General features: G+C 43.2%; 1 protein-coding gene across 7 annotated transcripts in view; it reads left to right on the plus strand.

Moving 5' to 3' along the window:
* The window catches only part of MYLK (myosin light chain kinase), a 326,396-nt gene that overhangs the window by 192,137 nt on the left and 106,914 nt on the right, over positions 1-27,345 (plus strand). For all 7 annotated transcript variants that reach the window (XM_039495244.1, XM_039495239.1, XM_039495241.1 and 4 more), the window contains 2 exons: positions 302-454; positions 25,180-25,317. In XM_039495244.1, coding sequence (XP_039351178.1) covers positions 302-454; positions 25,180-25,317 — 291 coding nt within the window. The remainder of the gene's footprint in view (positions 1-301; positions 455-25,179; positions 25,318-27,345) is intronic.

Below are 27,345 nucleotides of genomic sequence, written 5' to 3' on the forward strand. Positions count from 1 at the left end.
TTTTCTTGAGTAAGGACAGCAGGGAGTCAGTGGGAGAGTTGTCTGGATAAGGACTGCCACACGTAGCTATAATGATACTGCAGCAAAGGCCACATTCTGCCTTTGGATCCATGTGGAATGTTTCTGTTGTAATCAGGAGAGAGCAGCACCTGGGCATCAGAGAGCAGAATTTGGCTCTTGTTCATAACCTGTCTACAGCCATTATGATTATAATGTGCACTGAAACTGAGCAGTGTTTATGGAACTTATGGCCTGCTGAATGTGATGTGTTAAGAAATGTTCTCTTTCTTCATGTCTGCAGATGAACCAATTCAGTACGCCCATTCCATCTTCGAAGATGGGCTTGCAAAGTTGACTGTACAAGATGCTTTACCGGAAGATGATGGTGTTTATACCTGTCTGGCAGAAAACAGCACAGGACGGGCATCCTGCAGTGCTCAAGTCACTGTCAAAGGTGAGTGTTTCAAAGATAAATAGTCAGCTATTGCAGTAGAAATGCTCCCTGACCTCCAAGGATTTGCCTTGATTCTTTTTCTTCTTTCTTAGCTTCCATGTTGATGTGTCCATGCCTGCATCCTGTAGGATATATAAGCTTTAGTGGGCTGACTGTCTTCTCCCAACAGCTTTACAATGGTGTGTGCAGCTGCATCAAAGCTATGTGGCTGATCTTGTTAAGGCATGAAGATTCTGAAGCATAAAATAATATGCAGTAATTCGGCATGAGTAGATCTGCTATTACCTCACTAAAAGCAATTTTATATAACAAGCAGCTGTGGTGCAAGGAATAGTGCTGCTAAGGTTTTGTGAATGCCTGGCTTGGAGGGGACATATAACTACAGGACAGTAGTGTCTGTGATGGAAGCAAGATGAGTGCAGTATCAATAACTGTCAGGCAGGGAAAGGTATGGAACACAGGATAGCCTAGTGGTGTTCATACATACTGCCACGTCATTCCCCTAAAATGCAGTGTTTCGAGAACCCCATTGCCTGGGGGCAAAATTGCAGTAGCAAGTGTGATGCCATAGTACAACTCCTCACACCTTGAGCCAGCGAGGCTGGGAGCTTGGCTGCACACTTGACTCCCAGATGGAAGCATTAACTTTTTAAATTGGTCTCAAATAACACTTTCTGGCTACCTGGGAGCAGTGGCTCTCCAACTCAAGGGAGTCTGGGTGAGGTGAAAGGAGTGGGAGAGGAAAGTTATGATGAATGAATAGGGTGATTGCCCGTCCCTGGAAACTGGGAGTCCTCGCTTTGCAAAGGTCTATGCTTGTAATGCTCTGGATACTGGCAAACTGAAGGCATCTGCAGCCAGCTGACCTGGTGCAGTGGATGACTGCATGGCTGAATGGATGTGCACTGAATAGAACTTCCCCCATCAGGCCTGTCCCACGTTGACCTCTTGCCCTCCTACTGGGGACCTTGCAGGGAGTTTCCCCCACAACCCACTGCACAAGAACTTGAACCAGCCTTCCCTCTCACTCAGTTAAATCTACTGCATGTTGCAAGGAGTGGGTGCCCTCCTCTCAATAAATCCTCTTCTGCGTACCTCCATGATGCCCACGAGAATGTCTCATTACATTGTGGTATGTTTTCCCAAGCACCTCCCCCCGGTCCCCCATGACAGGCACCCAGATTTCATGATATGAACAGCTGATCATTGTATTCACAAAGGCAAAGGGTTGATTTGGAGCATGTGGGTCCCATTCATTGTGTATATATTGAGGGAGACAGTTGCCTTAATTGAGGTTGCCTGGAGTGGGGTTCAGAAATCCTGGTATATGAAGACAGTGGCTGGCAAGAGGGGAAATCCTATTCTGTGCTGAAAAACAAGCACAGGCTCACTTCAGCATTAGCTCATTTACTCTCATCATTTGACTGCAAAACCTTCTGGTGCATCGTTAATGGGAAAATGCACATTAATCTCAGGGATTAGAAAAACTGTAAAGACTGCAGAACAGTAACCCTATAAAACCATACACAAGGGCCAATGCAGGAGTCACACTGCCTCCTGAGATCAGAAACTACTTCTGGAGCTTGCATTTAGGCTTTGTCATTGGCCTGCATCTGTCTGCAACTGCTGCTGTGAGACGTTTTTTCCCCCACTTGCCATCTCTGCCTGGCTTGTGGGATGCACAGCATCTGCAGGGAGAACAGGAGCAGAGTTAGATGTTTGTGGGTCTCACTGTAAAATCATTTAACATTTTAACAGATTTAGGTCACCCCCTAAAACTCATGACATCCCTGCTGCCATTTGGATTACATTTGCTTTCTCTGTGATTCAGATCATGGATTTTCGTGCCAAAAATAGTCCCAAATTTTAACCCTGATTTCAGAATCTCTTATCTTTTTGTATATTTTCATAAGACTCCCTAGCAAATACTAGTTGGCATTAGTGTTTTCTGAAGCACTCAGTACTGCTGGTGTGGCCACCCTAAATGCTTGGTTTGCAATGGGCAAATTACAGCAGAAAATTAATCTACATACTGGAAAAAGGGAAGTAATAAATCATCTCCAGACCAGACACTGCATTTTGGGATAATACCTAGTGCAGGGGCGGGCAAACTTTTTGGCCTGAGGGCCACATCAGGTTTCCAAAATTGTATGGAGGGCCGGTTAGGGGGGAGGCTGTGCCTCCCCAAACAGCCAGGTGTCGCCCGGCTCCCACCCCCTATCCAATCCCTCCTGCTTCTTGCCCCCTGATGGCTCCCACTGGACTCCTGCCCCATCCAACCCCCCCCCCCCTTTCCTGCCCCATACATCCCTCCCTGACCGCCCCCGGACCCCCTGCCCCGACTGCCCCATCCAACCCCTCCTCTCATTCCTGACTGCCCCCCGGGACTCCTGCCCTATCCAACCATCCCTTCTCCCTGACTGCTCCTGGAACCCCATCCAACCCCTCCTCTTATTCCTGACTGCCCCCTGGGATCCCTGCCCTCATTCAATTCTCCTGTTCCCTGCCCTCTGACCACCCTGCCCCCTATCCACACCCCTGCCCCATGACCACCACCCCGAACTCCCCTGCCCTCTATTCAACCTCCTCCCCCCCGCTCCCTGCCCCCTTACCGCGCTGCCTGGAGCACCGGTGGCTGGCGGTGGTACAACTGCGCTGCCCAGAGCACCAGGACAGGCCACTGTGCCACCCGGCTGGAGCCAGCCATGCCACCGCGCAGCACAGAGCACTGGGTCAGGCTGCGGCTCTGCAGCTGCGCTGCCCGGCAAAAGCCTTGTGCTGGTGGCACAGGGAGCTGAGGCTGCAGGGGGAGAGGGAACTGCTGGGGAGGGGCCAGGGGCTAGCCTCCGGGGCCAGGAGCTCAGGGGCTGGGCAGGAAGGTCCCCCAGGCTGTAGTTTGCCCACCTCTGACCTAGTGTGTGACCCACCTCTCCCCACTTTGTATTCCTCTCTCAGGCAGTTTGTCCCCAGGTCTGATCCATAACTCCAGTTGTTCACGCTCCCAGCTATAGGTAGCAAAGTAAATAATAGTACCATGTCCTTACATATCACCTTTAACCCAAGGATCTCAAAGTGCTTCACCAACGTGGGTTAATAGTAACATTCCTTTTTACATATGAGGAGTCCCTGAAGATTATTGGCAGGACTTTCAGCAGTGCAGGGTATTGTGCCCAAAGGGAGTTGCAAGTGTTCAGTGCTCTGAAATTCAGGCCACAGATGATTTACCCAAAGTGCACAGTGAGTTAGTGACAGAATTGAGAATACAGCCCGCTCACTGGCCCTTGCCCTAACCATTAGACCTGCTGTCTCCCTCACTCCAGTGAATAGCAATAGAAAAGAAAAGAAAATGAGAGAGCAATTTGATAAGCTCTCTTTGAACCTGAAATGATTGTTGGCTTTGAACAATTTGTATTGAGTTCAGATCAAACTGGAGAGGAAACAAAGATTCCCATTGTATATCAGTATTAATCTGACACTAGTGTACAAAGTTCTGCTTTCTGTAACCTGTTTCCCTGGCCATATTTCTGAATCTGTGCAGAACTAAATTTCATGCTGCATCACCATTTTGGCTCAGTTACCAAAATGACACTGTGGTGGGGTGGAATAGGCCCAAAGGCCCCCTGCTGGTGGCCTCAGGGTTCTGTCACACCCATCCCAGGAAAGGAGCAGTGGAGAGGTCCTCCAGCCAGATTAGAGTGGCTGCAGGGGAAGTAGCCAATCAGGGCCCAGGAGGGCCATATAAAAAGAACTGCAGAACAGCCCAGAAGGCAGTTGCTGCTTGGAGCTGAAGAAGAAAGGTTTGCAGGCCTGGCTGTCTGGAAGAGCAGCAGGGCCATGGTCCGCTCAGTGTGTGCAGTGACCAGGGGATTGAGAGGCACCTGGCTGGCTGCAGGGACTGTGCCCGGGAAGGGCCACAGGAAGATGGTGTCTCCAGGGAGGAAGCTCTGGGGATATGGCCCCATACAGGGCTGGACTTTTAAAGACCATGGACACACCCGCAAGGGGGTGATCACAAGAGATGGGTGCCGACCCCGTTACAGACGTAAGCCTGTGTTGAAGGAGCAATAACATCTGCTGTGGTCATTTGGAGAAGTTTACCTGGAGTGAGGTGTCTTGAAAATTCAACTTGGTTTTGCCCCAAAATCCAAAAAGTTCTTTCCAATTTTATTTTTCAAAGAAAACAATTATTGAATTCTAGCAAAGGCTTTCAAATAACTTTCAGAAAGGCCCCATGCAGGCGTGGCAAATAATTTATAAAAGGAAAGTCTGCCTTGTACGTACTTTTAGATTGCAGATCAAATTTAAAACTGAAAGAATATTACACATCCCATAAGGTAAACAGGGTGTAAAAATAGCCTAAATATTGTCCCTTTAGAACCCCGCTGCTCTCCCTTAGTCTGTCTCTTGTTAGACCTACTACTTGGTTTCTGTCAAAGGTAATTTCCTAGCGTGGCATTAATGCAGGAAACTAACATCTCAAATCTCCTTAGGGTTAAAAGGGGCCTGATCCAAAGCCAATGGGAGACTTTCCATTAACTTCAATGAGCTTTGGATCAGGCCCGTAATGACCAGTTTGGGCCATTGTGGTGAAGCATTTCTTCCCCATCATCAGTTTCGGATTAATTTGTAACTGGGATTTGCCTTATTAATATGAGACAGGGCCCAGTGCTGCGAGGGGCTGAGCACGCTCCATTCTTACTCATTCTAGTGAATGAAAGCTGAAGCGACTCAGCATTTCACAAAAGGCTTCTAGCACCTTGTTGGACTGGGCCCACGCTCTGCACTTCCATTGCACCATTCCTATGACCATTTCAAAACACTTTTTACAAACAGTAAGTAATTAATCCTCCTATCATCCGATCAGTGTAAGGCAGGAAAACATTATCCCCACTTGACAGATGGTGAAACTGAGATAAAGGAAGGTTAAGTGATTTGCCCGAGGGAGTCTGTGGTAGAGCCAGGAGTAGAATCCTGATGAAGCGAGAGACTCAGTGTGGAGAATCCTAAAAACCTAACTGCCTTTGACTTCAGTATTGTATAGCTGAAATGTGGTAATGGGGTTGATTTCCAAGAAATGAGCGGCACATTTTTAAAAACAAGCCTGACAAATCTTTTCAACATAAGAACCTTTTTTCTAGCTTTGACCTCCTCCAATGGAATGCACTGCATAGAGTGCTGTGCTAATGATTATTATGTGAGGAAAACCAGATGTGTGCTGAAACAGTATAAACCAGGCTAGTCAAGCCTTCCAGTTGTCTGGAACCAAGTCATTTCCCTCTGCATTTATTGGAAATTCCTTGATTTTTCAAACTTCAGTGGTGCCCCTCCACTACATTTGGATTATCAAGGTTTATATCAGGGATGGGGAACCTTTTTTCTATCAGAGGCCATTGACCCACATTAAAAATAAGTTGTGGGCCACACAGCCCTGCTCAGAGCTGGGGCAGGGGGTTGGGGTGCAGGAAGAGGTTTGGGGTGTGGGCTCTGGGAAGGAGTTTGGGTGCAGGAGAGGGCAGGGGGTTGGGGTGCAGGTGGGGAGGTGAGGGCTCTAGGGTGGGGCCAAGGATGAGGGGTTTGGGGTGCAGGAGGGGGCTCTGTGCTGGGGTGCGGGCTCTGAGGTGGGGCTGGAGATAAGAGGTTTGGGGTGTAATAGGAGGCTCTGGGCTGGAGCAGAGAGTTTGGGGTGCGGTCTCTGGCTGGGCAGCACTTGCCTTAGGCAGCTCCTGGTCAGTGGCGCCCCAGGGCTAAGGCAGGCTCCCTGCCTGCCCTGGCTCTGTGCTGTTCTTGGAAGTGACCGGCATGTCTGACCCCTAGGGAGAGGCACAGCCAGGCGGCTCTACGTCCCAGCCAATGGGAGCTGTGGAGCTGGCGCTGGGAGTAGCTCGAAGCTTCCCTGAGTGCCCCTGCTCCTAGGGGCCGCAGGGATATGCCAGTTGTTTCTGGGAGCTGTGCGGAGCCAACTGGACTTTTAACAGCCTGGGAACCCTAGCTTTCCTCCCCACTCACCAGCACACGCAGCTCCAGCCCTGCAGGACTGGGGGGAGAAGGGGAAAGGAGCACCAAGGCTTGGAGCTTCCAGCCAGCAGCATGGAGACTTGCCACAGGCCAGAAGAAATGAAGCAGCAGGCTGGATCCGGCCCAGAGGCCATAGGTTCCCCACCCTTGGTTTATATTGTGTATATATTTGGGGGTTGATGTTTTGTAAAAGTGAGCAAAATGTGTTTGCAACTGCATGACTAGTTTGCTTGTGTAAATTATTGTGATTATGTGTGCAAACCAGCCAATTACACACTTAAATGGCAATAGTTACCCAATTTGCACATTGAGCTGTGGCGATTGTGCATGAAAATTAGATACACAAGCATTTTCACATATAATTGTGCACCTAACCTCTAAAAAGCTCATCTCCTTAATGGGCAGCGCATATTTACAACACACTGTGCAATCAGATCACCTGAGATAAAGCTATAGTATTTATATCCAGAGAGAGTGATTTTAGATGCTGAACTTGAAATATAAGGTAGCTATTTATAAATCATGTATAACAGTACTTCTATCATTCTTCCTCTATAGGTCTCCAGTTGCTTTCAGAGAGGGAGTAAACATTATTATCCCCATTTTATGGACAGGAAACCAAGGCACAGAGAGATTGTGACTGGGACAAGGCTTATAGCAAGTCAGTGGCAGAGTTTGGAATAGAGGTCCGACACACAGCCCACACTCAATCCCGTAGACTATGACTAGCACCAGGATATTTCAAATACACTAACGTCATAAACAGGGGCGGATCTACCTTTGAGCCGCAGCAGTCAGCCTGGGGAACCTCCTGGTCCCTGGTCATAAAGCCCTTTGAGGCACTGTAGCTATTCACTAACAAAAGCCTGGGGAACCTCTTTTCTTTTATTCACAGTGTAGACTGGTCTAAGCTACAAAGTTTGGATGCCAGCTACTTGAAATCTGGGAAGATTCTGGATCTCTGTTTATTAATATGAAATGATTTTGTTACTGGAAGGATAAAACAGCTTACTTTGATGTCTAGGGAAATTTCCTTCCACCTTGCAGTTAAGTCCAGCAATGCATGATAACCAGAGCACCTGACTGGCAGTGTGCTCTGCTTTCATAATTTGGGTCTCTCTCTTCCCCTGGACTCTCCATTTCCACCAGCTTGTCCTCAGCATAGGCAATATCTAATCATGAGGATGGTGGCAACATAGATGCAGGCCTAAGACTTTTGGTGCCATCTTCCTGGTCTGCCACCATATAAGTCCATTTTGCAGACACTCATTGTCTGCATTCTATGTTCAGTGTAAAGAGTCTGCTTCCTAAAATTGCTTCTCTGGCTCAGCTAATGCTGTACAGCGAGGGCTGCAGCTCTTAGAAATGGGGTCAAGAGCATTAATATCCTTTGCCAATGGTTCACTTTTTAGTTTCAGTTCTGTTCTTCTCACCCCCACTTAATACCACCCTCTATATCCTATTCACATAGATATTTATTTATACAGTCTCCCCAGAGTAAGTGTCTGTGTGGGCATAATCTGATTAGTGTAGGCATTCATTGATCAGTGGACAAGCAGATTAGAGTCACCTGAAAGCCTGTCAGTCTCTGCTGTAACCATTTTATCACAGCAGTGAAGGGATATGCTTTCTGGAAAACAACTTGGTTTTGTTTCTGCCACTGTTCAGTCCAGTGTGAGTGGGGCCATAATACGTAATTTAGTGGATGACAAGCTTTCAGGTAGGAGACTTTTCCGTCTGTATTTGCTGAGTAGGTTTTCCTTTTACACCTTAGAGTGACCTCTCTTGGACAATAATCTTTAAATGAGGTTATCACTGATTATTCCGTAATCAGCCTCTTTGAAGCCTAAGTGAAATCCTATATATTTGTGTCACAGAAATATATATTTCTGCCTGAGGTACATGGAGTATAATGTCCTACTTGTATAATGTTGACATTGGCTACAGCTGTGCAGAGCTGCAGCTTTATCTGAAAGCATTATTATCTAATGTGGTGTAACTGGTAGAGGACAATAGATTTTTAAGAATATACAAATCAGTCTTGTTACACGTTAAAAAGTTATACCGAGCTATTGATCTAGGAAACCTCCTTTGCTACATGAGCAATGGATCACAGGACAAGCTTTGAAAGGACATATTTTTGTTGCCCAAGAAATGCAGTGAAATGTCAGAGGGAAGCTATAATGATCAGAACTAATGTAGTCAACTTATTTTAGCAGTGTCTTAGTGTTAATATTCCAGCCCTCTGTTTATATGTTTCACTTACAACTGCAAGCCTTGTAGGATTAAGCTTCCTTTTAAACAAATTTCCCTTCTCTTGACACCCAAGGCCCAAATGTGGAACACAAAATGCAGGCTAAAAATAAAAAATGAGGGACAAAAGTGAAACACGTGAGCAAGTTTTAAATTATGTAGGACTCAGTCCATCAGCATGAGTGATGTTTTCTAAAGACAATTTAATGAGATAAACAATTTCCAGGAAAAATGGAACTAAATTTGCATGGAAATGAGGTATGTCTGTGTACAGAAGGAACAAAAGCTGAAAAGTATGAATTACATGAATATTTCTTGTAAAAGAAAAACAAAGTTGAGCGGATGGTATTCTCTCCATATAAGGTGGTCAAATGCTGTGATATTAAAGAGACAAGGTGGGTAAAGTAATATCTTTTATTGGACAACTTCTGTTGGTGAGAGACAAGCTTACACAGAGCTCTTCCTCAGGTCTGGCAAAAGTACTCAGAATGTCACTGAATCACAGTCAACTTAGGAACAATCCTGCATTGGCAGGGAGGTGGACTGAGTGATCAAATAGGCCTTTTCATCTCTGACTTCCAGCCTCACAGAAGTGTCACATCCTTTTGTCAAGCATTCTATGTTGAACAAAATGCAACCATCAAAATATGTTAAAAAACAATGTTGATAAAATATGTATAAACTAGTTTAAAAACAAGATCACACTGTGATCCTAAAAAAGTTTCCTAAAGTAGCGGATGTGCATTAGTTAACCAGTTATAAATCAAAAAGTCATTCTGCTAAAACCATCTCTGTGAAATGAGCCTGATTTTATAAAGCTCTTCAGAAATTATTATTGTGCATATGGATTCAGAACAGGTGTGATATGGATTGTCAGGAAGATCTTGGCAGAAGAAATCAATAGGAGCTGCAGGTGTTCAGTCCCTGGGTAAATTAGAACCCTAAGTACTTGAGAATAGGATGCAATTTGTATTTTATAGAAGTAAAATGGGCTTGGATTTTAACTCTAAACCTCATAATTGTACCAATTAATTTAATGCTTGTTGAGATTCTAGCTGAAGTTACGAATTCACCCTTCCTGTGATATACACACTGGAAGATACTTTCAATCTAACTGTATTGAACTTCACATCCACAAGCAAATGGCTTTCCAGATCAGCCTTTGGTTATTATATACCCATGCTCATGAGACAGCCCTGTTGCCTCTGTATATGTGAGTGAATGGGAAAGAGAAAACCAATCACGTGCTTCAGTCCCCTGCAGGGCATGTATCCTGGTTCCCATTGCTTGAGGCACTCATGAGACCAACTTTGACATCTACAAGCTCTGCCAAACAATTACATAACATTTAAAATCATTAGATGAGCAATTACATAATGGTTAAAATGGTTAGCTGAGCATTGGTAGTCCAGTGGGTTAATGTATTAACTAGGGCTGTCAATTAATCGCAGTTAACTCATGCGATTAATGCAAAATTAATTGTGATTAATCGCACTGTTAAACAATAAAATACCAATTGAAATTTATTAAATATTTTGGATTTTTTCTACATTTTCAAATATATTGATTTCTATTACAACATAGAATACAAAGTTTACAGCTCTCAATTATTGATTACAGATATTTGCACTGTAAAAATAATAAAATAGTATTTTTCAATTCACCTCATACAAGTACTATAGTGCAGCTGTTCTCAAACTGTGGGGCAGTGGAGCTTGGGTGTGTGCAGTCTTCGGCCCCCTCCTGGGGTCGTGAAGTAATTTTTGTTGTCAGAAGGGGGTCACAGTGCAATGAAGTTTGAGGACCCCTGCTATAGTGCAATCTCTTTATTGTGAAAGTGTAACTTACAAATGTAGACTTTTTTTTGTTACATAACTGCACTCAAAAACAAAACAATGAAAAACGTTAGAGCCTACAAGTCCACTCAGTCCTAATTCTTGTTCAGCCAATCATTTTTTAAAGTTTGTTTACATTTATGGGAAATACTGCTGCCTGCTCCATATTTACAGTGTCACCTGAAAGTGAGAACAGGTGTTCACATGACACTTTTTTGTAGCCAGTGTTGCAAGGTATTTATGTGCCAGATATGCTAAACATTGGTATGCCACTTCATGCTTAGGCCACCTTTCCAGAGGACATGTATCCATGCTGATGATGCTCGTTAATAAAATGCATTAATTAAGTTAGTAACTGAACTCCTTGGAGGAGAATTGTATGTCTCCTGCTGTTTTACCCTCATTCTGCCATAGATTTCATGTTATAGCAGTCTCGGATGATGATCCAGCACATGTTCGTATTAAGAACACTTTCACTGCAGATTTGACAAAATGCAAAGAAGGTACTGTGACAGGTTGCCTCCCTTTAATATGCCACCTGATGTGCTGAGATACCACAGAGCCTGCCTGTTCTGCCAGCCTGGGCACCCTATAACCCTGTCTTGCTGAGCCAGGCATTTAAGCCTCCTCCAGCACACACACAGGCAGGATCACACCCCACTGTAGGACGACAGACACTGAGATCAGCTCTGGGAAGACTCAGATTAAAGGACTTGACCCAGCACTCAGCTGTCCACCTCCCTTGGAGCTTAGACCCAAACAGGGCCACCCAGAGGATTCAGGGGGCCTGGGGCAAAGCAATTTTGAGGGCCCTTTCCATAAAAACAAGTTGCAATACTATAGAATACTATATTCTTGTGGGGGGCCCTGTGGGGCCCGGGGCAAATTGACCCACTTGCCGCCCCTCTGGGTGGCCCTGGACCCAAAGGTATATTATGAAATCCGCCTCCTTCCTCAATGTGGAGGAAGGTGTGCACAGCTTCTCCCCCCCCCACACACACCATTATGAATTGTACAAAAGGGTTTATATTATAAATAAGTTGAATAACTACAAAAGGTGAATTTTAAGTGGTTTAAGAGATTACTATGCAAATAAAACCAAACACGTAAACTAAGCTTGTTTTACTAAAGAAGCTAGTTACAAATAGTAATTTCTGACCCTGAATATTGAATTTAGGCAGGATTCAGAGTTTCTGTAGTTCAGCATTCCAGTTGTTTTTAAGACTGGACCCCTGCCTTTCCCTTTAGGTTGGTTTTTGTCCCTTCAGATATTTTCAGCAGTCTGTCTTCCTTGGGTAGGCAGAAGAGGAGAGTACCCTTTGCCTTTCTCCCCACCCTTAAATAAGATTTACATAATGTGGGAATCCTTTGTTTCATAAACTTGATGTGCCCCCCCCCTTTAGTGGAAAGTTACAAGAGGTCCAAGATAATGTTTAGTATCAGGTGACAAGACCACCTGACTTAGTAGTGTCACAGTTAGGTCCCAGGATGCCTCCCAGGAGGGGGAGAGATTAGTTTCTTCAGTCTTGTTGTTTCTTCCTAATGACCCACCAAATCTGATGGCCTGTTGTCTGGTGGGTGTCTTCCCAATACGCACCCAGTTGTAACTGTTACACGGTCCCTATTCCTAACTATAGAAATGAGACATGCATATAAATTGGATAATCGCATTGGATAAATCATAACCTTTCCAATGATATCTTACATGAGCCATCTTGCATAAAGTACATCTCAGTTATGTCATATCCATATCATAAGCATATTTTCATAAAGAATATGGAGTGTAATGTCACAGGTGCCAATATGAGATTTCTAAAGATAGCTACAGTACTCGAGCTAAGTTTTATGAATCTGAAGTGCCTTCCAAAATCTGAGAGGGACAAGGTGTGGAGCATGCTTTCAAAAGTCTTAAAAGAGCAACAGTCTGATGTGGAAACTACAGAATCCGAAACACCAAAAAAGGAAATCAACCTTCTGCTGGTGGCATCTGACTCAGATGATGAAAATGAACATGCGTCAGTCCTCACTGCTTTGGATTGTTACCGAGCAGAACCCGTCATCAGCATGGATGTATGTCTTTTGAAAGGTGGTTGAAGCATGAAGGGATACACGAATCTTTAGCACATCTGGCACATAAATATCTTGCAATGCTGGTTACAATGATGCCATGTGAATGCCTGTTGTTATTTTCAGGGGACGTAAACAAGAAGAGGGCAGCATTATCTTCTGCAAATGTAAACAAACTTGTTTGACTGATCGATTGGCTGAACAAGAAGTAGGACTGAATGGACTTGTTGGCTCTAAAGTTTTACATTGTTTTGTTTTTGAATGCAGTTTTTTTTGTATGTAATTCTACGTTTGTAAGTTCAAGTTTCATGATAAAGAGATTGCATGATAGTACTTGTATTAGGTGAATTGAAAAATATTATTTATTTTGTTTTTTACAGGGCAAATGTTTAATAAAAATATAAAGTGAGCACTGCACACTTTGTATTCTGTGTTATAATTGAAATCAATATATTGGAAAATGTAGAAAACGTCCAAAAATATTTAAATAGTATTCTATTATTAACAGTGTGATTAATCGTGCAAATAATCACAATTAATATTTTTAATCCCTTGACAGCCCTAGTTGCTACATGTACAAGGAGGGCAGTATTAAACAGGTCCCTGAGGTAAACTGAGAGCCAAAGGGATCGTTCTGATACTAGGGTAATGTGCATATGTTGCTTTGTATCTATGAAGAGCTTTCGGTACATACTGATATCTAAAGAGGGGAGCCTGGGGAGTCCATAGAGTCAGAGGACAGTATAAGAAGGTGTAAGTGAGACTATCTGCAGAAATGGCACTAGACCAGTGGTGGGTATGAGCAAAGTTGCCTGGGTGAGAGGAAAGGAAAGTTCAGGGTCAATGATTGCATCAAGTTTACAGACAGAGGAGGTCAATGGGAGATTTGAATTTAGGGAAACTGAGGAAATGGAGGGGCACGTGAAGATGCTTCTCTTGACCAAGACTTCTGTCTTTGAGTCAACTAGCTAAAGGGAAAAGGCTCTGAAAGTGATGCATGCATCAGACAGATTGTGGGGGTAAATATGGAGCGGAGACCACTAATGGGAGGCGCTTTGAAGGCATCCTTCAGCCATGGACAGCCAGTAAAGAAATCTTAACACAATCCAAAAGTTCACTTTTGAGGCTCAGAGCTGAAATGCTGCATTTCTGACTGACTAATTCTCTGAACGTTCACATCCACAATGCTGCTATCTTCAAATGTTTTAGGAGCTTTGGAAAACTGCTAATTGAATTCCTAAAACAACAACGCACCAACTGTTTGGGCCCTAGAGATGGTCTCCGCTATCCAGTCAAGACCTAGAACAGCATGTTCCATTGGAGTGGGGTGAGATCAGGCCAAAGATGATAGGCAGAGCTCTCCGCCCTGCTCAGCAAGAATGTATAGGTAAGGGACCACACAATATTGTGGTGTAAAGTCTTTGGTCCCATTCAGCAAAGCACCTAAGCATGTGCTTCAGTCAATTCTTAATCAGGAAAGCCCTTATGCATGTGATTCAGTAGCTTGTTGAACCAAGGTCTTCATCAGTAGAAGTTGGGAATGATCAAAGTTACTCATGGTGACACCGCCAACGGTGTGTTAGGCAGGTCATCTCAGCCTTCTGTACCACACTATCATTCTATATATGCCACAAGTATTACAGAAACGCTATATTTTATGAGTGTATAAGAAAGGTTTGTATCCCCCATCCTCCCCTATGGCTAATTTTTGTGTCCCTCCACTTGTCATGCTAGGTATCTGAATTACCATGAGACCAGCTGCACAGATCTCAAAGGGAGCTAATCAATTCTTTAAAATTGAGCTCAAAGAGCTTTTCTATACATACAAATGTAATGATTTAAAGTCTGTTATTTCAGGAATTTCCAGGGCTGGAAGCGAGTTCCTGGTTTCACTGAGGTGCTATGAATTTCTCATTTTCCAGTAGTCAAATGCAACCCCCATTTTTAGCCCTGCAGCACTGCAAGATATCTGAGTGAAACTTATGATATTTTTATGTATAGAAAAGTTGGTACTAGTACATGACTGAAAATTGTGTGACTCCATTTAACCCTGCAGACCTGTCACACAGCCAGTTTCCCCCTCAGTTTGGGCAAGTCACATCACCTATCTGTGCCTCAGTTTCCCCATCTGCAAAATTAGGATAATGACAATGACAACCTTTTGTAAAGTGCTTTGAGATCTGTGGGTGAACAGCACTATATATGCGCTAGGTATCTCCATACCAAATCTGATCAGAGATTGAATCAAGGGGCACTTTGTGAATTGAAATCGAAAAACAGGATTGTACTAGTTCATTTTGATATTCCTTTGAAAACAAAGGCACAAACCTATTATTAGTAGAAACCTGTATCCTTAACTAAGTTGCTTCAGGATGAAATTCACCCCACCCACCCAAAAACTGAGTGTTTGGACTCTGTGCACGTGGTGTGCATTGAGGTTGGGCAGGAGTAATGGACACAACCCCTTTCTACCACACTTGTGCAAAGTTCTGAGGCCACTGGATTGGTGTAAGCATGGATCTGCAGCCCTCCCGTAGCCAGCCTCAGAGCTGAGTGCAGTAAACACTTAAGGGAGCCAACCATTTGCAATTATTCAGGTAGCAAAACACCAAATCAGCACAGCCCCTATGCTTCGCTTAAGTAGTGCTAAGCATCTTATGCTGCCCTCCACACCATGGACAAATTTTGCCCATAGAGTGGAAGAAACACTACAGCATCTCCAAAAATATTTATAAGACATGCACTGGCTACTGCTGTCCAATTGCGCAAGTATATTTTTTCCACGCATTCAGTAATTTAATTATTTTAACGTCTATTTATTACCATTCTTTGAGGATCTTATTGTTTTACAAACATTAAGCTTAATACTTCTCTGAGGGCAGTATTTATCCATTTTACAGTTGGAGGAATGTAAGGCAGAGAGAGGTTAAGTGACTTACTGTAGGTCAATAGTGGGTGAAAGTGGCAGAGCTAGGGAATGAAGCTTAGAAAGCTTGTACGGTTGTATTTCATGGGAAGTATTTCCATGTAGCTTCAAGCTAACCAGGCATTCCTCTAACTTGCGGTTGCATTGAAGATCATAGACTGAGTGGCATGTTACCCACTCTTTGCATGGATAACCCTGGATCTTGGTTTGTTCTTAGTCCTATTCAGTTTTCAAATTAAGAACCAATTGACTGTAAGCAAGGTCACAATAATTCTCCGTTCTCTTTACAGAACATAAATCCCAAATAAGCCAACTATCCAACTAGTCTGGTGTCACATCTCTGGTGGTGGCTAACCTGGACGTTGTGGATTAAAAAGTAAAACTTCTATACTTACACCTGGAGAATTTTTTTCCTGAGCCCAACTGATATCCTGAAACATGAGGGTTATTAGTCTTTGTTTAACTCCAAATGCTCTATTTTAAGTTTTCTTAAAAGTTATTCTTGTCTTGATATTCGGTGACAGTAAATATCACAGATTGTAGTAAAATTAAAATGTCATCTCAGCTAGCAGGTCCATTCTGTTCTGTCCATACGTATAGCTCCCACTGTCACTAATGGGAGAAGTGTGCCTAAATCTCCACACATCAAGACTAAACACTTTTAAAATAGCCAGATTCTGCCATCAGTTACACCTGTGTAAATTCTGTATCTTATACTGAGGTGTCATAGGTGGTAACAGAGCAAAAAGTCTTCTCCAAAGAGCTGATATTTAAATCTGGCACTCCATTAACTGCAGGCATAAGTGATGGGGGTTGGGTGTCTAAAGGAAACTGTCATGTCACTAGATCTTTAACTACAATTGCATGAACATGCAACATCGGAGACAAGCCGAGGCTTCTTTAAAAGCAAAATTGGCCTTAAGTGCCCTAAGCACATAGAGATTTGATTATTTCTTGTGGTGGTTTTAACCGAATTTGCAAGTTGTGCAAAACTTGCAGAGAATGTGTTGACGACATGAATTTAGGTCTAAGACAGAAAAACACTTTTAGGAAGAATGAGGGAGAAATTAGATGAATGTCAACCCATAGCAATTTTCTATGAAATCAGCCCACTTTTTTTATTGAGTTGACAGCTCTGTTAATCTGTGACTTGCCAACAGCTGGTCTTATTTACACTGGAAATACACAGGAAGGTGGAACTCCTTTCTAAGTGTGCAATTTTCCAGCTGATAGCTGGGGAGGCTGCCACAGAACTTTAACTGTACATGTGTGTGTGAATCTCTGTGTCGGAGAGACGTTAGTGGAAACTGCAGCTTCGTTGTCTGAGTTTGCTCACAAGGAGTGATTTCTGGAGTTAAGTCTTCTCTTCAGCTCAGTTGATTTATTAGCCTTTGAGCCAAAACAATATTTAAACACCATAAATGGTAAACGCGGCTCAGAGAGTCCCTACGCAAGGGTCAGGCTAGGCATTATTTGGCTGCTTTACCATATGACTCTGGCAAACAGATTCCTCTGGTATAATTAAGTCTTTTATAAGACTAAACAGTAGGTTTGCAGCATTCTGAGTAAAGGCAGCAAACGCTTCATTCTTTGCATATCCCTGACTGTAACTGGCCTGATCCTGTGACAAACTGAGCGTCCTGCAGTTGCAGTGATTTCAGGGGGCGTTGATAGCTCTCTGCTCCTCACAAGGAAGTGGCCCTATGGGTGTGCTTTTATATCCACTTAGAGTATTGAGAACTGAAGGAATGTTTGTCACCACTGAACACTAAGCATATTAAAATTGCCATAGCCAAACAGACCAGTAGCCCATTTAATTGGCACTCTGTTCCCTACAGTGGCCAATGGCAGCTACTTAAGAAAGTTGCAGTGGAGGGCTTTATGCTAATTAGGCAAAAGTATATCAAAGAGGGAATTTCTTCCTGACCTCATTTAGTGATCAGTTTGTCCTCTGAAGCATGATGATTGATTAGACCCACTAAAATTTTCTGGCCCCATTGATATCAGTGGCAAAACTCCCAAATAGGATTTTACCCATTTTTCTCAACTCTGTGTGGCTTACAAATCCTACTAACTGGGTGAGGGGAGATGGTAGCTTACCTTAAAATTCTGGAATTTCAGGCTGTATTTTCAAGGGACCAAGACTCTGCCTCCCTTTCTGATAGGCACAGTTTCTGCCCACCAAAATGGAACATGGGCACAAGTCTAACTACTCAAATTTGTGCTCAAAATTCACTTGTGATTGCCCCTAGCATCCCTAGCTGAACTCCCTATTAGCTGTGTTGGCTCTGCAGGCCTCACAAGAGTAAAAAAGGAAAAAACCTTTTTTTGGCCCTGAAACCAGCCAAATTATACTAACTAATTATAACATGAAAGAAGAGCCACATACAAGTCATTTATATATAGTCCCATTTTAGAGTAGAGCCATGCTTTAAGGCTTGATATGCTAGAAGATGGCTTTCCAAGGCAGGAACAATGGGGACTGAGGCAGAAATCAATATACCAAACCTTAATGCTACAAATACTGCGAGCTATTGCAATGTACAGTTTCTAAGGATTGCTGTGAATGAAGCCAAACATTGTTTTGTTAGGAGATAACATTTAGCAGTTACCTCTTTAGCTAGAGACAAGGTGGAACCAAGGTGCCATCTCTGAACACATTCAAGCTTTGAAAAGGATTGGATCCAGAGCCTCCCATGTGCCTCAATGTAACTTTAGTGCCAGACTTAGGAATCATAAGGCCACGGTCTGATTAGTGATGTTTTTTATTCTTCTTTCTCATCTATATTTTCCATATTAGAAGATAACCATGCAACAAATAAATCTTTCAGACAAATTAAGTGTCTGAATATATATATATATATAAAATAAATAAGTTACACAACTGGCATGTAGTAGGTTTACTCACCTTATAGTGCAGCATGAATTTGTCATAAATTTTCTCTTGCAAGTACTATGGTTAACAATGGCACTATATTTGCAAATGTTTAATAATAATAAGCAATAAATGTGTGCGCCTCAATTTACCCTTCTGTAATATGGATCTACTTATTAAAGATGCACTCAAACCATAGAGTTCTGATACAGATCTAGACTTTCCCAAAGTCCAAGTGTGTTTTGGTCTAGATTTTTAAGTCTAGCAATAATAATTTACAATGTACAGAGATGTGGTGGTTCAATTAATATAAAGTACTCTTGCAATCTGATAGCAAAAGAGGTGATAGAATTTCAAAGTATTATTCATCAGAGTAGGTGTTTTTATAGACAGTGAAGAATTGGCACAGCAGCTATAGAGAGGTGAATTACATAGTGTTGATTATTTATGCCCACAAGCAAATGAGGACAGAATAGAAATTGTATACCAGTGCATCAAAGGCCATGCATCTCTTTCCTGTTCTTTTCCAAAAATGCTAGGACCCTGTCTCTCTAGTAGGAAGTCAGAAGCATTTGAACTTTGTCTCTTATCTCTCTGGATTTAATGCACTTGCTGACTGTTCTTTTAATAAACAAAGAATTGGATGCCCATTTAAGTGGCTTTTTCTAATCAAAAGTAAATCATTATGGGAGAGGAAACACTGTGGGAAAATCCTATATTACTCCTGCTTGGTATAAGATACATGTGGGTGTATAATGTAGCCTTTAAATGCCGCCCTTTCTATTTCTGGTCTTCCAGGCCAAGGACTGTGCTCTTTGGACTGATAATTATGGCATCTATTTGTTTTCCCTCTGGGCTCTGCATCCTATTACTCTGTTTCCCAAGGATCTTAAGTTCTAAAATCAGAAAGAAGAGAGAAATGCAGGAGTTCTGTGATGATTACAACAGTTCATAAAGGGTTGATCCAAAGCCCACTGAAATCATAGGGAGTCTTTCTATTGAGTTCAATGAGCTTCAGATCAAAACTGGTTTTAAGACATCAGCAAGAATTAGTAAGCTGTGTGCATAGGAGGAAGATCAGTACTTTACTGGGAATTTCAGTGGAGCCTAAAGGAGTTCACCACCAAAATCCCATTGATAATCCCATTGAAAATCCCAGGCTTAATTCAAGGGATAGCATAGACTATACTGTCCTGCATTATTTGGCCTCCTGTATGAAGCAAACAGCTGTTGTTAAACTGGTGCCTATTTTTATAAATTACAGTAATATATCCCAGCTGTTAGACTATTACATTTTTTTAAAAACAGATTTATGAAATTTTGCCTTAATGCTTCATCAGACCATTTAACCATCTGTTTAACCATCTTGATTGCTAGCACTTGGGATGGATTGTAAAGACATAATTCAGTAGAGCTGAGTGCAGCAACTATGCTGAAATTCTTTTAAAAAAATAAACATCCCACAGTTCAACAGGTTATTTTTGTCATCATGACAATTTTCTCATGTGATAGCTTCTGGCTTTTTACTCTCAAACTAAATCTAAGGCTGATAAAGCAACAGAACAGTGATCGTTAAAAATGGAGCAGAGAAGTCAAAAGGATGTAGTTTGTTGTAGTGCTTAACACCAGCTGAGGTTGAGGTTACTGCATTTCACATTTGGTGCATCAAGGCCAGGAGTGCAGGCAGAGATGAGGATAAATAAGGGCCTTCATCCAAAACCTCAAACCAACCTGTGTTGAGGTCCCAGATTTTTCAATGAACTCTCTTCCCATTTGACTGCCTTTCTATCTCTGGCACCAGAAATGCCTCAAAAATGTCATAGGAGAAGTTGTTCCTGCCAGAAGTTTAGTGAGACATTGCTCTCATAAGATTTCCAAACTGATTTCCGAAAAGGAAGCAGTTCAAAGAAGCATCTGAACTCTGGGGTTAATATGTGAGAAAGGGCTTGGGGGCAGAGGTGTGTGAGAAAGAAATCCCAAGCCACTCCAAGACCTGCCTCTTGTTGTATAGGGTGTGCTGTCAACCCTTTGTTCTTGAGTGTTGTGTTTCTCTTGTCCCATCCCCGCCCCCACCCTCCCCTTATACAAGTGTCTGGAAAGTCACTAGTTCAATTCCCAGTGCCATGTGTGTGGTTAGTTGGTGACTGGTGGTGATTTTGAGTGGGTGTGGTCTGCATTTGTGGGTTCCTGAGGTTACTCCAAGGACCCATTGTAAGCTGTCACTCTTTTTCCAACAGAAAAAAAATCAGTCAAAATACTTAGCTAAATATTTTCAATACATGGTGGAAACATATAGTGTCTGTCTACTTTTGTCATAAATGGGCATGAGTTATTTATTCAACCTGGAATTATAGAGGGCCTGTTAATGTTTTATCTTTTTTCATAAAAACACAAGACATTTTTTTAAGCATAATCTATGCAAGGTGAAATAATGTGTGTGAAACTGAAGAAAATAGGTTTTCTTCCAAAGTAAGGTAGGAAAATACTTGTGCAGCCTTGCTAACCAGTTCTAAGTCAGGAAGTATTATAATGCAGGCTGCAATAGCTTTTAAGTTACTGTAATGCATTATTGTTTCCAGTGTTGTAGCCATGTTGTTCCCAGGATATTAGCGAGACAAGGTGAGTGAGGTAATATCTTATATTTGACCAACTTCTGTTGGTGAGAGAGACAAGCTTTTGAGCTTACACTGAGACCTGAAGAAGAGCTGGTCCGATACAAGATATTACCTCACCAACCTTGTACTGCAATATGTGATTTACAAAGGGAGAGCTGGGTAATGATTAAGGCCTAGATCCTGCAATTTAATACTCCAGCGCAAGCATGCTGCATGAGTAAAGCATTCCACTCTAGCACATCACATGGCAAAGTTGGATCCCAGACTGAGAAAGTGTGGCTTTAGACTAAGAGTCGGCGAGACTACAAGAGAACACCCATATTGTCAGAGTCTAGTGTCCAGCAGAAGTCACACCTTTGTCAGCATATCCATTCAATTGTCCTAAACATAATTAAAATCCAGTGTCTTGTGTCCTTTTTAGAGGAGGGGACATTACATAGAATAAGTGGTCATGGTTTCATTTTAAACAGATGGTGGTTAAAATCCAGAATTTAAGTCTCTGTAATATAAGCCATTTTCAAGTTTAGAAATAAATGGCAATTATGATAATCTGCTTTAAAATACCAGTGCATGCAGCATGCTGTGTTTGAACATGAATAGCTTAAAATCAGATTGTTCCCTATAAGACACATCTTTGGAGTGTGTGTGGTGGGAAGGGTTTAAATCTGTTTTGTTAGTGCCATGCGTGTTTGAAAAAAAGATGTTCTGGTTTCTTTGTAGTCAATCTCTTCAACCGTTCATTTATTGCACTCTGATTAGATTGTAAGCCCTGGGGCAAGGGCTGGTTTTTGTTCTGTGTTTGTACAACACCTAGTACAGTTGGATCCTGGTTATGACTAGAGCCCGTAGGCACTATGGTCATACTACTACTAGGTGTCATAATTTGAACAGTAACACTCGTTATCTTAGCCATGATTGAAAAAATTAGGTTTGTTCAGTCTGAAGAAGAGAATTGTAGGGGGAGGGGGAGGGGCATGATAAGTCTTCAGTACATTAAAAAGTTGTCATAAAGAGGAGGGTGATAAATTGTTCTCCTTATCCACTGAAGACAGGACAAAAAGTAATGAGTGTAAATTGCAGCAAGGGAGATTTAAGTCAGCCATTAGGAAAAAAATCCTAAATGTAAAGCTAGTTAAGCACTGGAACAAATTACCTAGGGAGGTTGTAGAATCTCGGTCACTGGAGGTTCTTAAGAACAGGCAAACACCTGCAAGGGTCTAGACAATACTTAGTCTTGCTTCAGTGCAAGGGATTGGACTAGATGGCCTGTCGAGGGCTCTTCCAGTCCCACATTTCTATGATTCTTTGATTGCACTTTTCATTTCCCTTGGAATTCTCACTCAGAGCAGGTGCAATTAGGAGCTATTAGAGCACTGTCAGAGTCTCATAAATGCTCCTATCCATTGCTTCAGAGCTGCCTTCTCTTCCATATGTGCACTCTAACAAGTGTAGCATCAGAAAACAGCGTCATTCCCACTACTGGGTCATAAAATATAATGGGAAATTAAGTAGTGGACCATTTAAAGTAAATCTGAAAGGCTTAATACTACATTCTTAAGGAGAAGTTTAAGACAAACATCTGTGTATTGATACAGAACATGTTTATAAGGATAGGAATGTCTCCCTAGAGGTTAGGATATACACAGTGCCTTTCTTTCTGCTCCTGAAGAGACCCTGCTCAGCTTTAGGAATTTTTTTCCCCTGCTGATATTCAGCCTAATTTTCGTGTCCATAATTTCATCCCATTTCTGCCTTGTCCCACCTTAATTCTTTTCCCTCGCTAGTGTTTACATCCTTTTACCCTTTCCCTTCCAGCTCTTTTTTTATTGAGCTAAACATACATTGTTTAAATATCTTTATGCTTTCTGTAAAGGTGAAATTCAGCTATGTGTAGAGATTGGTACAAGCCTAAGCACTGCTTAAATTCAACCTAAGCCTTGTTTCTGAGACTTAAGCGGTGCTTAACTCTCTGCACTTCACCTCAAAGTGTCAGGTACTATAGGTCAGCATTGGCCAGTCATGATGGCAGATTGCTTATTTAGACCTTGATTCTGCAAGTTGCTATACATGGGTAGAGCCGTCCTTCCACACACAGACCCAGTGAAGTCGTCAACACTGCATGTGTGTGGCGGGGTTTATCTGCTTGGAACAACTTGCGAAACTGGAGCCTAAACTTGTAATCACTCTTTGTTATATTTAAGATGTAATTATTTGTAGTGGTTTGCTCTTCACCACCACTGCAGATGTCCTTTAACTTTGATACAGCTTTGTATAAACTGCTGGTTTCATTCCCGTGCGTAAAATATGCATTTTTGTGGTGCACATTCGGAGGAGTTAATGCTGTTGACACATTGTTTTTTGAGTTTTGTTTTTGACATATTCCTTCTGCAGTGACTAAACCAGTTTAACATATTCTGCGCATGCTGTGTAGTCTCGTCTCTTGATAACAGAACAGAAATTCACCTGTTTAGATTATACAGAACAAGGGACTCAAACGGTCTAGTAAATGTCCTGGTCAGTCTTAGTGGAGTACTGTTAGTAACAATGCTGTTTCCACCCTTTGTGTTCTTCCTGTTCCTTCTTTTTTTAGTTTGCCTGCCCCGTTCCTCCTCTTTGCGTGCCTTCTTCCTTCTCTCTGTATTTCTAAAGTGCTATGAGGTGCCGGGATAAAGGGCATTCTAGAAGCATTATTTCTCAGTGTCATTTTTGGTCTCTACTCTCTCCTATTTCCTGTCCTATTTCTCCCTTCCTCCCCTCATTCTTTTTGTCTCCTTCTCCCCCTTTTAATGGCTGTCCCCCATCCCCGATCTTTATTCCTTTCTATGTGGTGCTTTGCCAGGCATTAGAAATGTAGCAGAGGAAGCTAGCTTGGATTGCACAATGCAGCAGTCCTTTTCCAGCACTTCCTTTCTCTAACATTCTCCATGAGTTAAAAATGAAATACAAGGGGAGCTAACAAACCTTAGTAGCTTGTTACTGGAGTTGGGCCTGAACCAAAATCATGACCATTTTACCTACACAATGCCACTCACACTGCAAATAGGTGCTAGATACATGAAGCATGGTAGAAAACTAGGCATTTCAAAAGCTAAGCCCATTAAATTCAACCGCAGTAGGTCTGAGTTCCCACATTTCTTACCGAACAAGCTTCGATCTCTTTCTATCCATCCCTATGGGAAAATCTTCCTGTACCATAAGCCTCTGGGACAAAACCTCATTAGAAAAGGCCCCCTAGACAAAAACACTCTAGGGAGAATTAGGGCAAAATCTCTTGGACGGGAACAGACACAAAAGAAGCTGTTCTTGTTTATGGAGGGCCATGAGTGTATGCTTGTCATTGTACAAGACAAAACAATCTCTACCCTCAGCGAGCTCACAAGATAAATCAAACAGCAAGTGTTCCCAAGTGACTGACAGATAGTTGATGACTTGCTATATTTGGCCACCACCACTACGTTGGCTCCATAAATGCCCTTCCTCTGAGCTTTTGAGCAGAAGTACCTACCCTTATCTGATGCATCTGTCAGGATCTAGCCAAATAAGCTGATTTCACACCATATGAATCCCTCCAGACAGACCGTAGTAGGAGTCTCCAGCAATCCTGGATAATTTTTAACGAAAGGAGCTGTAGTTTCGTTATATACCCTAAAGTAAAGATAAACAGAGCTCATCCTTCAGGGCATAAGCCAATTGCCTCAGGGGGCAGGAAGAAATCTTTCCCATCATTGCACATTTTGCTGAGTGTAATACAGGACAGGGGTGAGGTGGGTTTCCATATTCCACTATGAATTTAGCATTCATGAAAGGAACTGGATTGTCAGCTATAGAGAGAGAGTCTCTGCATAAGGAGAGGTGTATTAAAGAAAATTAGTTCAAACTTCTCCATGCTATCCTGCCAATATACCTGAACCCTGAGCTGGAAGGATTGGGGGAGGGCAATACTTCACTCAGTCTTTGGCCTCTCTTCTGGGGCTGCCAGCAGGAGACACAGCCATGTTGGTGGTGGGTTTTGGTGATGTGTATACCTGTCTAAGAACTGGACTGAGACCGCCCAACTGAAATCACCCTGAGTCGAAGAACAGCTAACATGCATAGTGAGAGTTCCCAGTAAGAGATCTGTTTTTCCATTGATTCCACAGAAAAGAAAAGCAGCAAGAAAGTGGAAAGCACACAGTCTGTCCAGACTAACAAGACCTTTGCACCAGTCTTCCTTAAAGGCCTGACTGACCTCAAGGTAATGGATGGAAGCCAAGTAATAATGACCGTGGAAGTATCAGGTAAGTAACCAAGTATCAGCATTATTTAAAAGAAAAACCTTGGATGGTAGACCTACCAGATAATTAAAATGTGCAGTGTTTGCCTTTTATGTTGTAGTGAGAGAGACTTTGTAATTAAATATAATGCTTCAAGGAGCCAATTTTAACAAAGCAAAAATCAGGGTCATCTAGACTGAACCTGAAGGTGGATGAACACTGTCTATTGTTAGTGTTCAGATCTGTAGAAGGATCTCTTTATTGTAATAACAAGCAGAATAATATCAACTCCTTGTTGAACTGAAATTAAGTCTTGAAGGGCTCATAATAGCCTGTGCTGTGAACCAGACAAGATTGAACTGCTGTCAGCTGGTGCAAGATTAGTGCTGTAGAAGAGAGATCAGCTGTAGCATGAACTTTGGTAACACAAATCTTTGGCAGCTAACTTTGATCAGAGGATCTAAAATGTAATTTTATAGCTCACACCTTTATTTATTTTTTTATCTCCAAAGAGATGTACTAAAAAATACTCAACATTACCTCCTATTGCAGACATCTCCATTGACATCCATGGCTCTTTGAAGATGAAATCATCAAGTGTCAGATTGATTCCCTTACTCACAAAGTAGTACCTTACTATTGAGTACTCCTATTTATTCCGTATGGGATTGTGTGAGGGCAGCAGTGTATTATCACCTAGGCCTAGGGTGGCAAATTTGCAGGAGTGGCAAATTTGCTCGTGCCCGGTCCCCAATTCCACCCCTTCCCCAAATCCCCGGCCCGCCGCCTCCTCCCCCAGGCGTGCCGCGCTTCCCTCCTTCCACCTCCCTCCCAGGCTTGCTGCGCGAAAGCGCTGGAGGGAGGGAAAAGAGGGTAGTGGCACTTGGAGGAGGCGGAGCAGAGGTGAGCTGGGGCCTGGGGGTGGGGCTGGGAACTACTCCCTGCCCCAGCTCACCTCCACTGCTGCCATCCCCCGAGTGGCACAACTCCCCTTCTCCCCCCTCCCTCCCAGGCTTGCCGCACAAAAGTCCTGGGAGGGAGGGAGGGAGAAGCGACTATCAGCGCGCTCGGGGGATAGCGGAGGTGACCTGGGGCCAGCGGGCGCAGGGAGTAACTCTTTGTGGGGGCAGGGAACCGCTCCTTGCCCCAGCTCACCATCACTCCACCGCCGCCATCCCCCGAGTGCGCCACAACTCCCCTTCTCCCCCCTCCCTCTCAGGCTTGCCGCGGGGGAGCAGAGGTGATCTGGCGCGGGGTGAGGGGGGGCGGCAATTTTTTGAGGGCCTAGGGGCAGCAAATTTCTTAATCCGCCACTGTGCAAGGGGTAAAGTACTACTCAGCATGAGTAAGGGTATCGCCTACTTGACCCAGAATTGAACTATTAAAAACAAACAAACCCCATCCCTAACACCTTTTGGCTAAGATCTTCCCTATCGAGCAACCAACATCTCATGGAAAACCTTCTACTGGCAATAATTTTGCCTGTTACAATAATTAGTGTAGGTGACTGGGAGACAGCCTTTTGGGCAAACGTTGTCATTGTACTTTGTGCTCTCACTGGGGACCTCTGCTTTAAGCTAGCATCTGTTTCTTTTGGTGTTCATCTGCTGCTTCAAGTAGATGCAGCTGTGTATTCCACTTAGGATCTGGCACACTGGAGGCAGAGAATTTTGCCTCGCAGTACCCATTGGAGGCAGTGCTCATGCCTGATGCTCATTACCCCTCCCCTGGCTATATGAGGCAGCACCGCCTCAACCCCCCTCAACCCCCACCAATGTTACTGTGGCAACACTTGCCATCCTCCACTTCATCACTGTCAGTGACATTGTTACTACTCCTGGCTTCAGATGTGTGCTCAGTGCTGTTGGTATCATTTCCACCATTGGGGCCAGTCCCTCCCTTGTTCTGGGTGACGGCGGATGAGTCAAACCAGTTACTTGCACCCTCAGGGCTGGCTCCATCTTTATTCCTGGGAATCCGAGACTCCTTGGCGTTCAGGTTGGGTTCTTCCTCCTCCCACTCTCCATCACCTGGCATACATCGAGGGCTGTT

The sequence above is a fragment of the Mauremys reevesii genome, linkage group 11 (genome assembly GCF_016161935.1).
Source record: "Mauremys reevesii isolate NIE-2019 linkage group 11, ASM1616193v1, whole genome shotgun sequence".
Lineage (NCBI taxonomy): Eukaryota > Metazoa > Chordata > Testudines > Geoemydidae > Mauremys > Mauremys reevesii.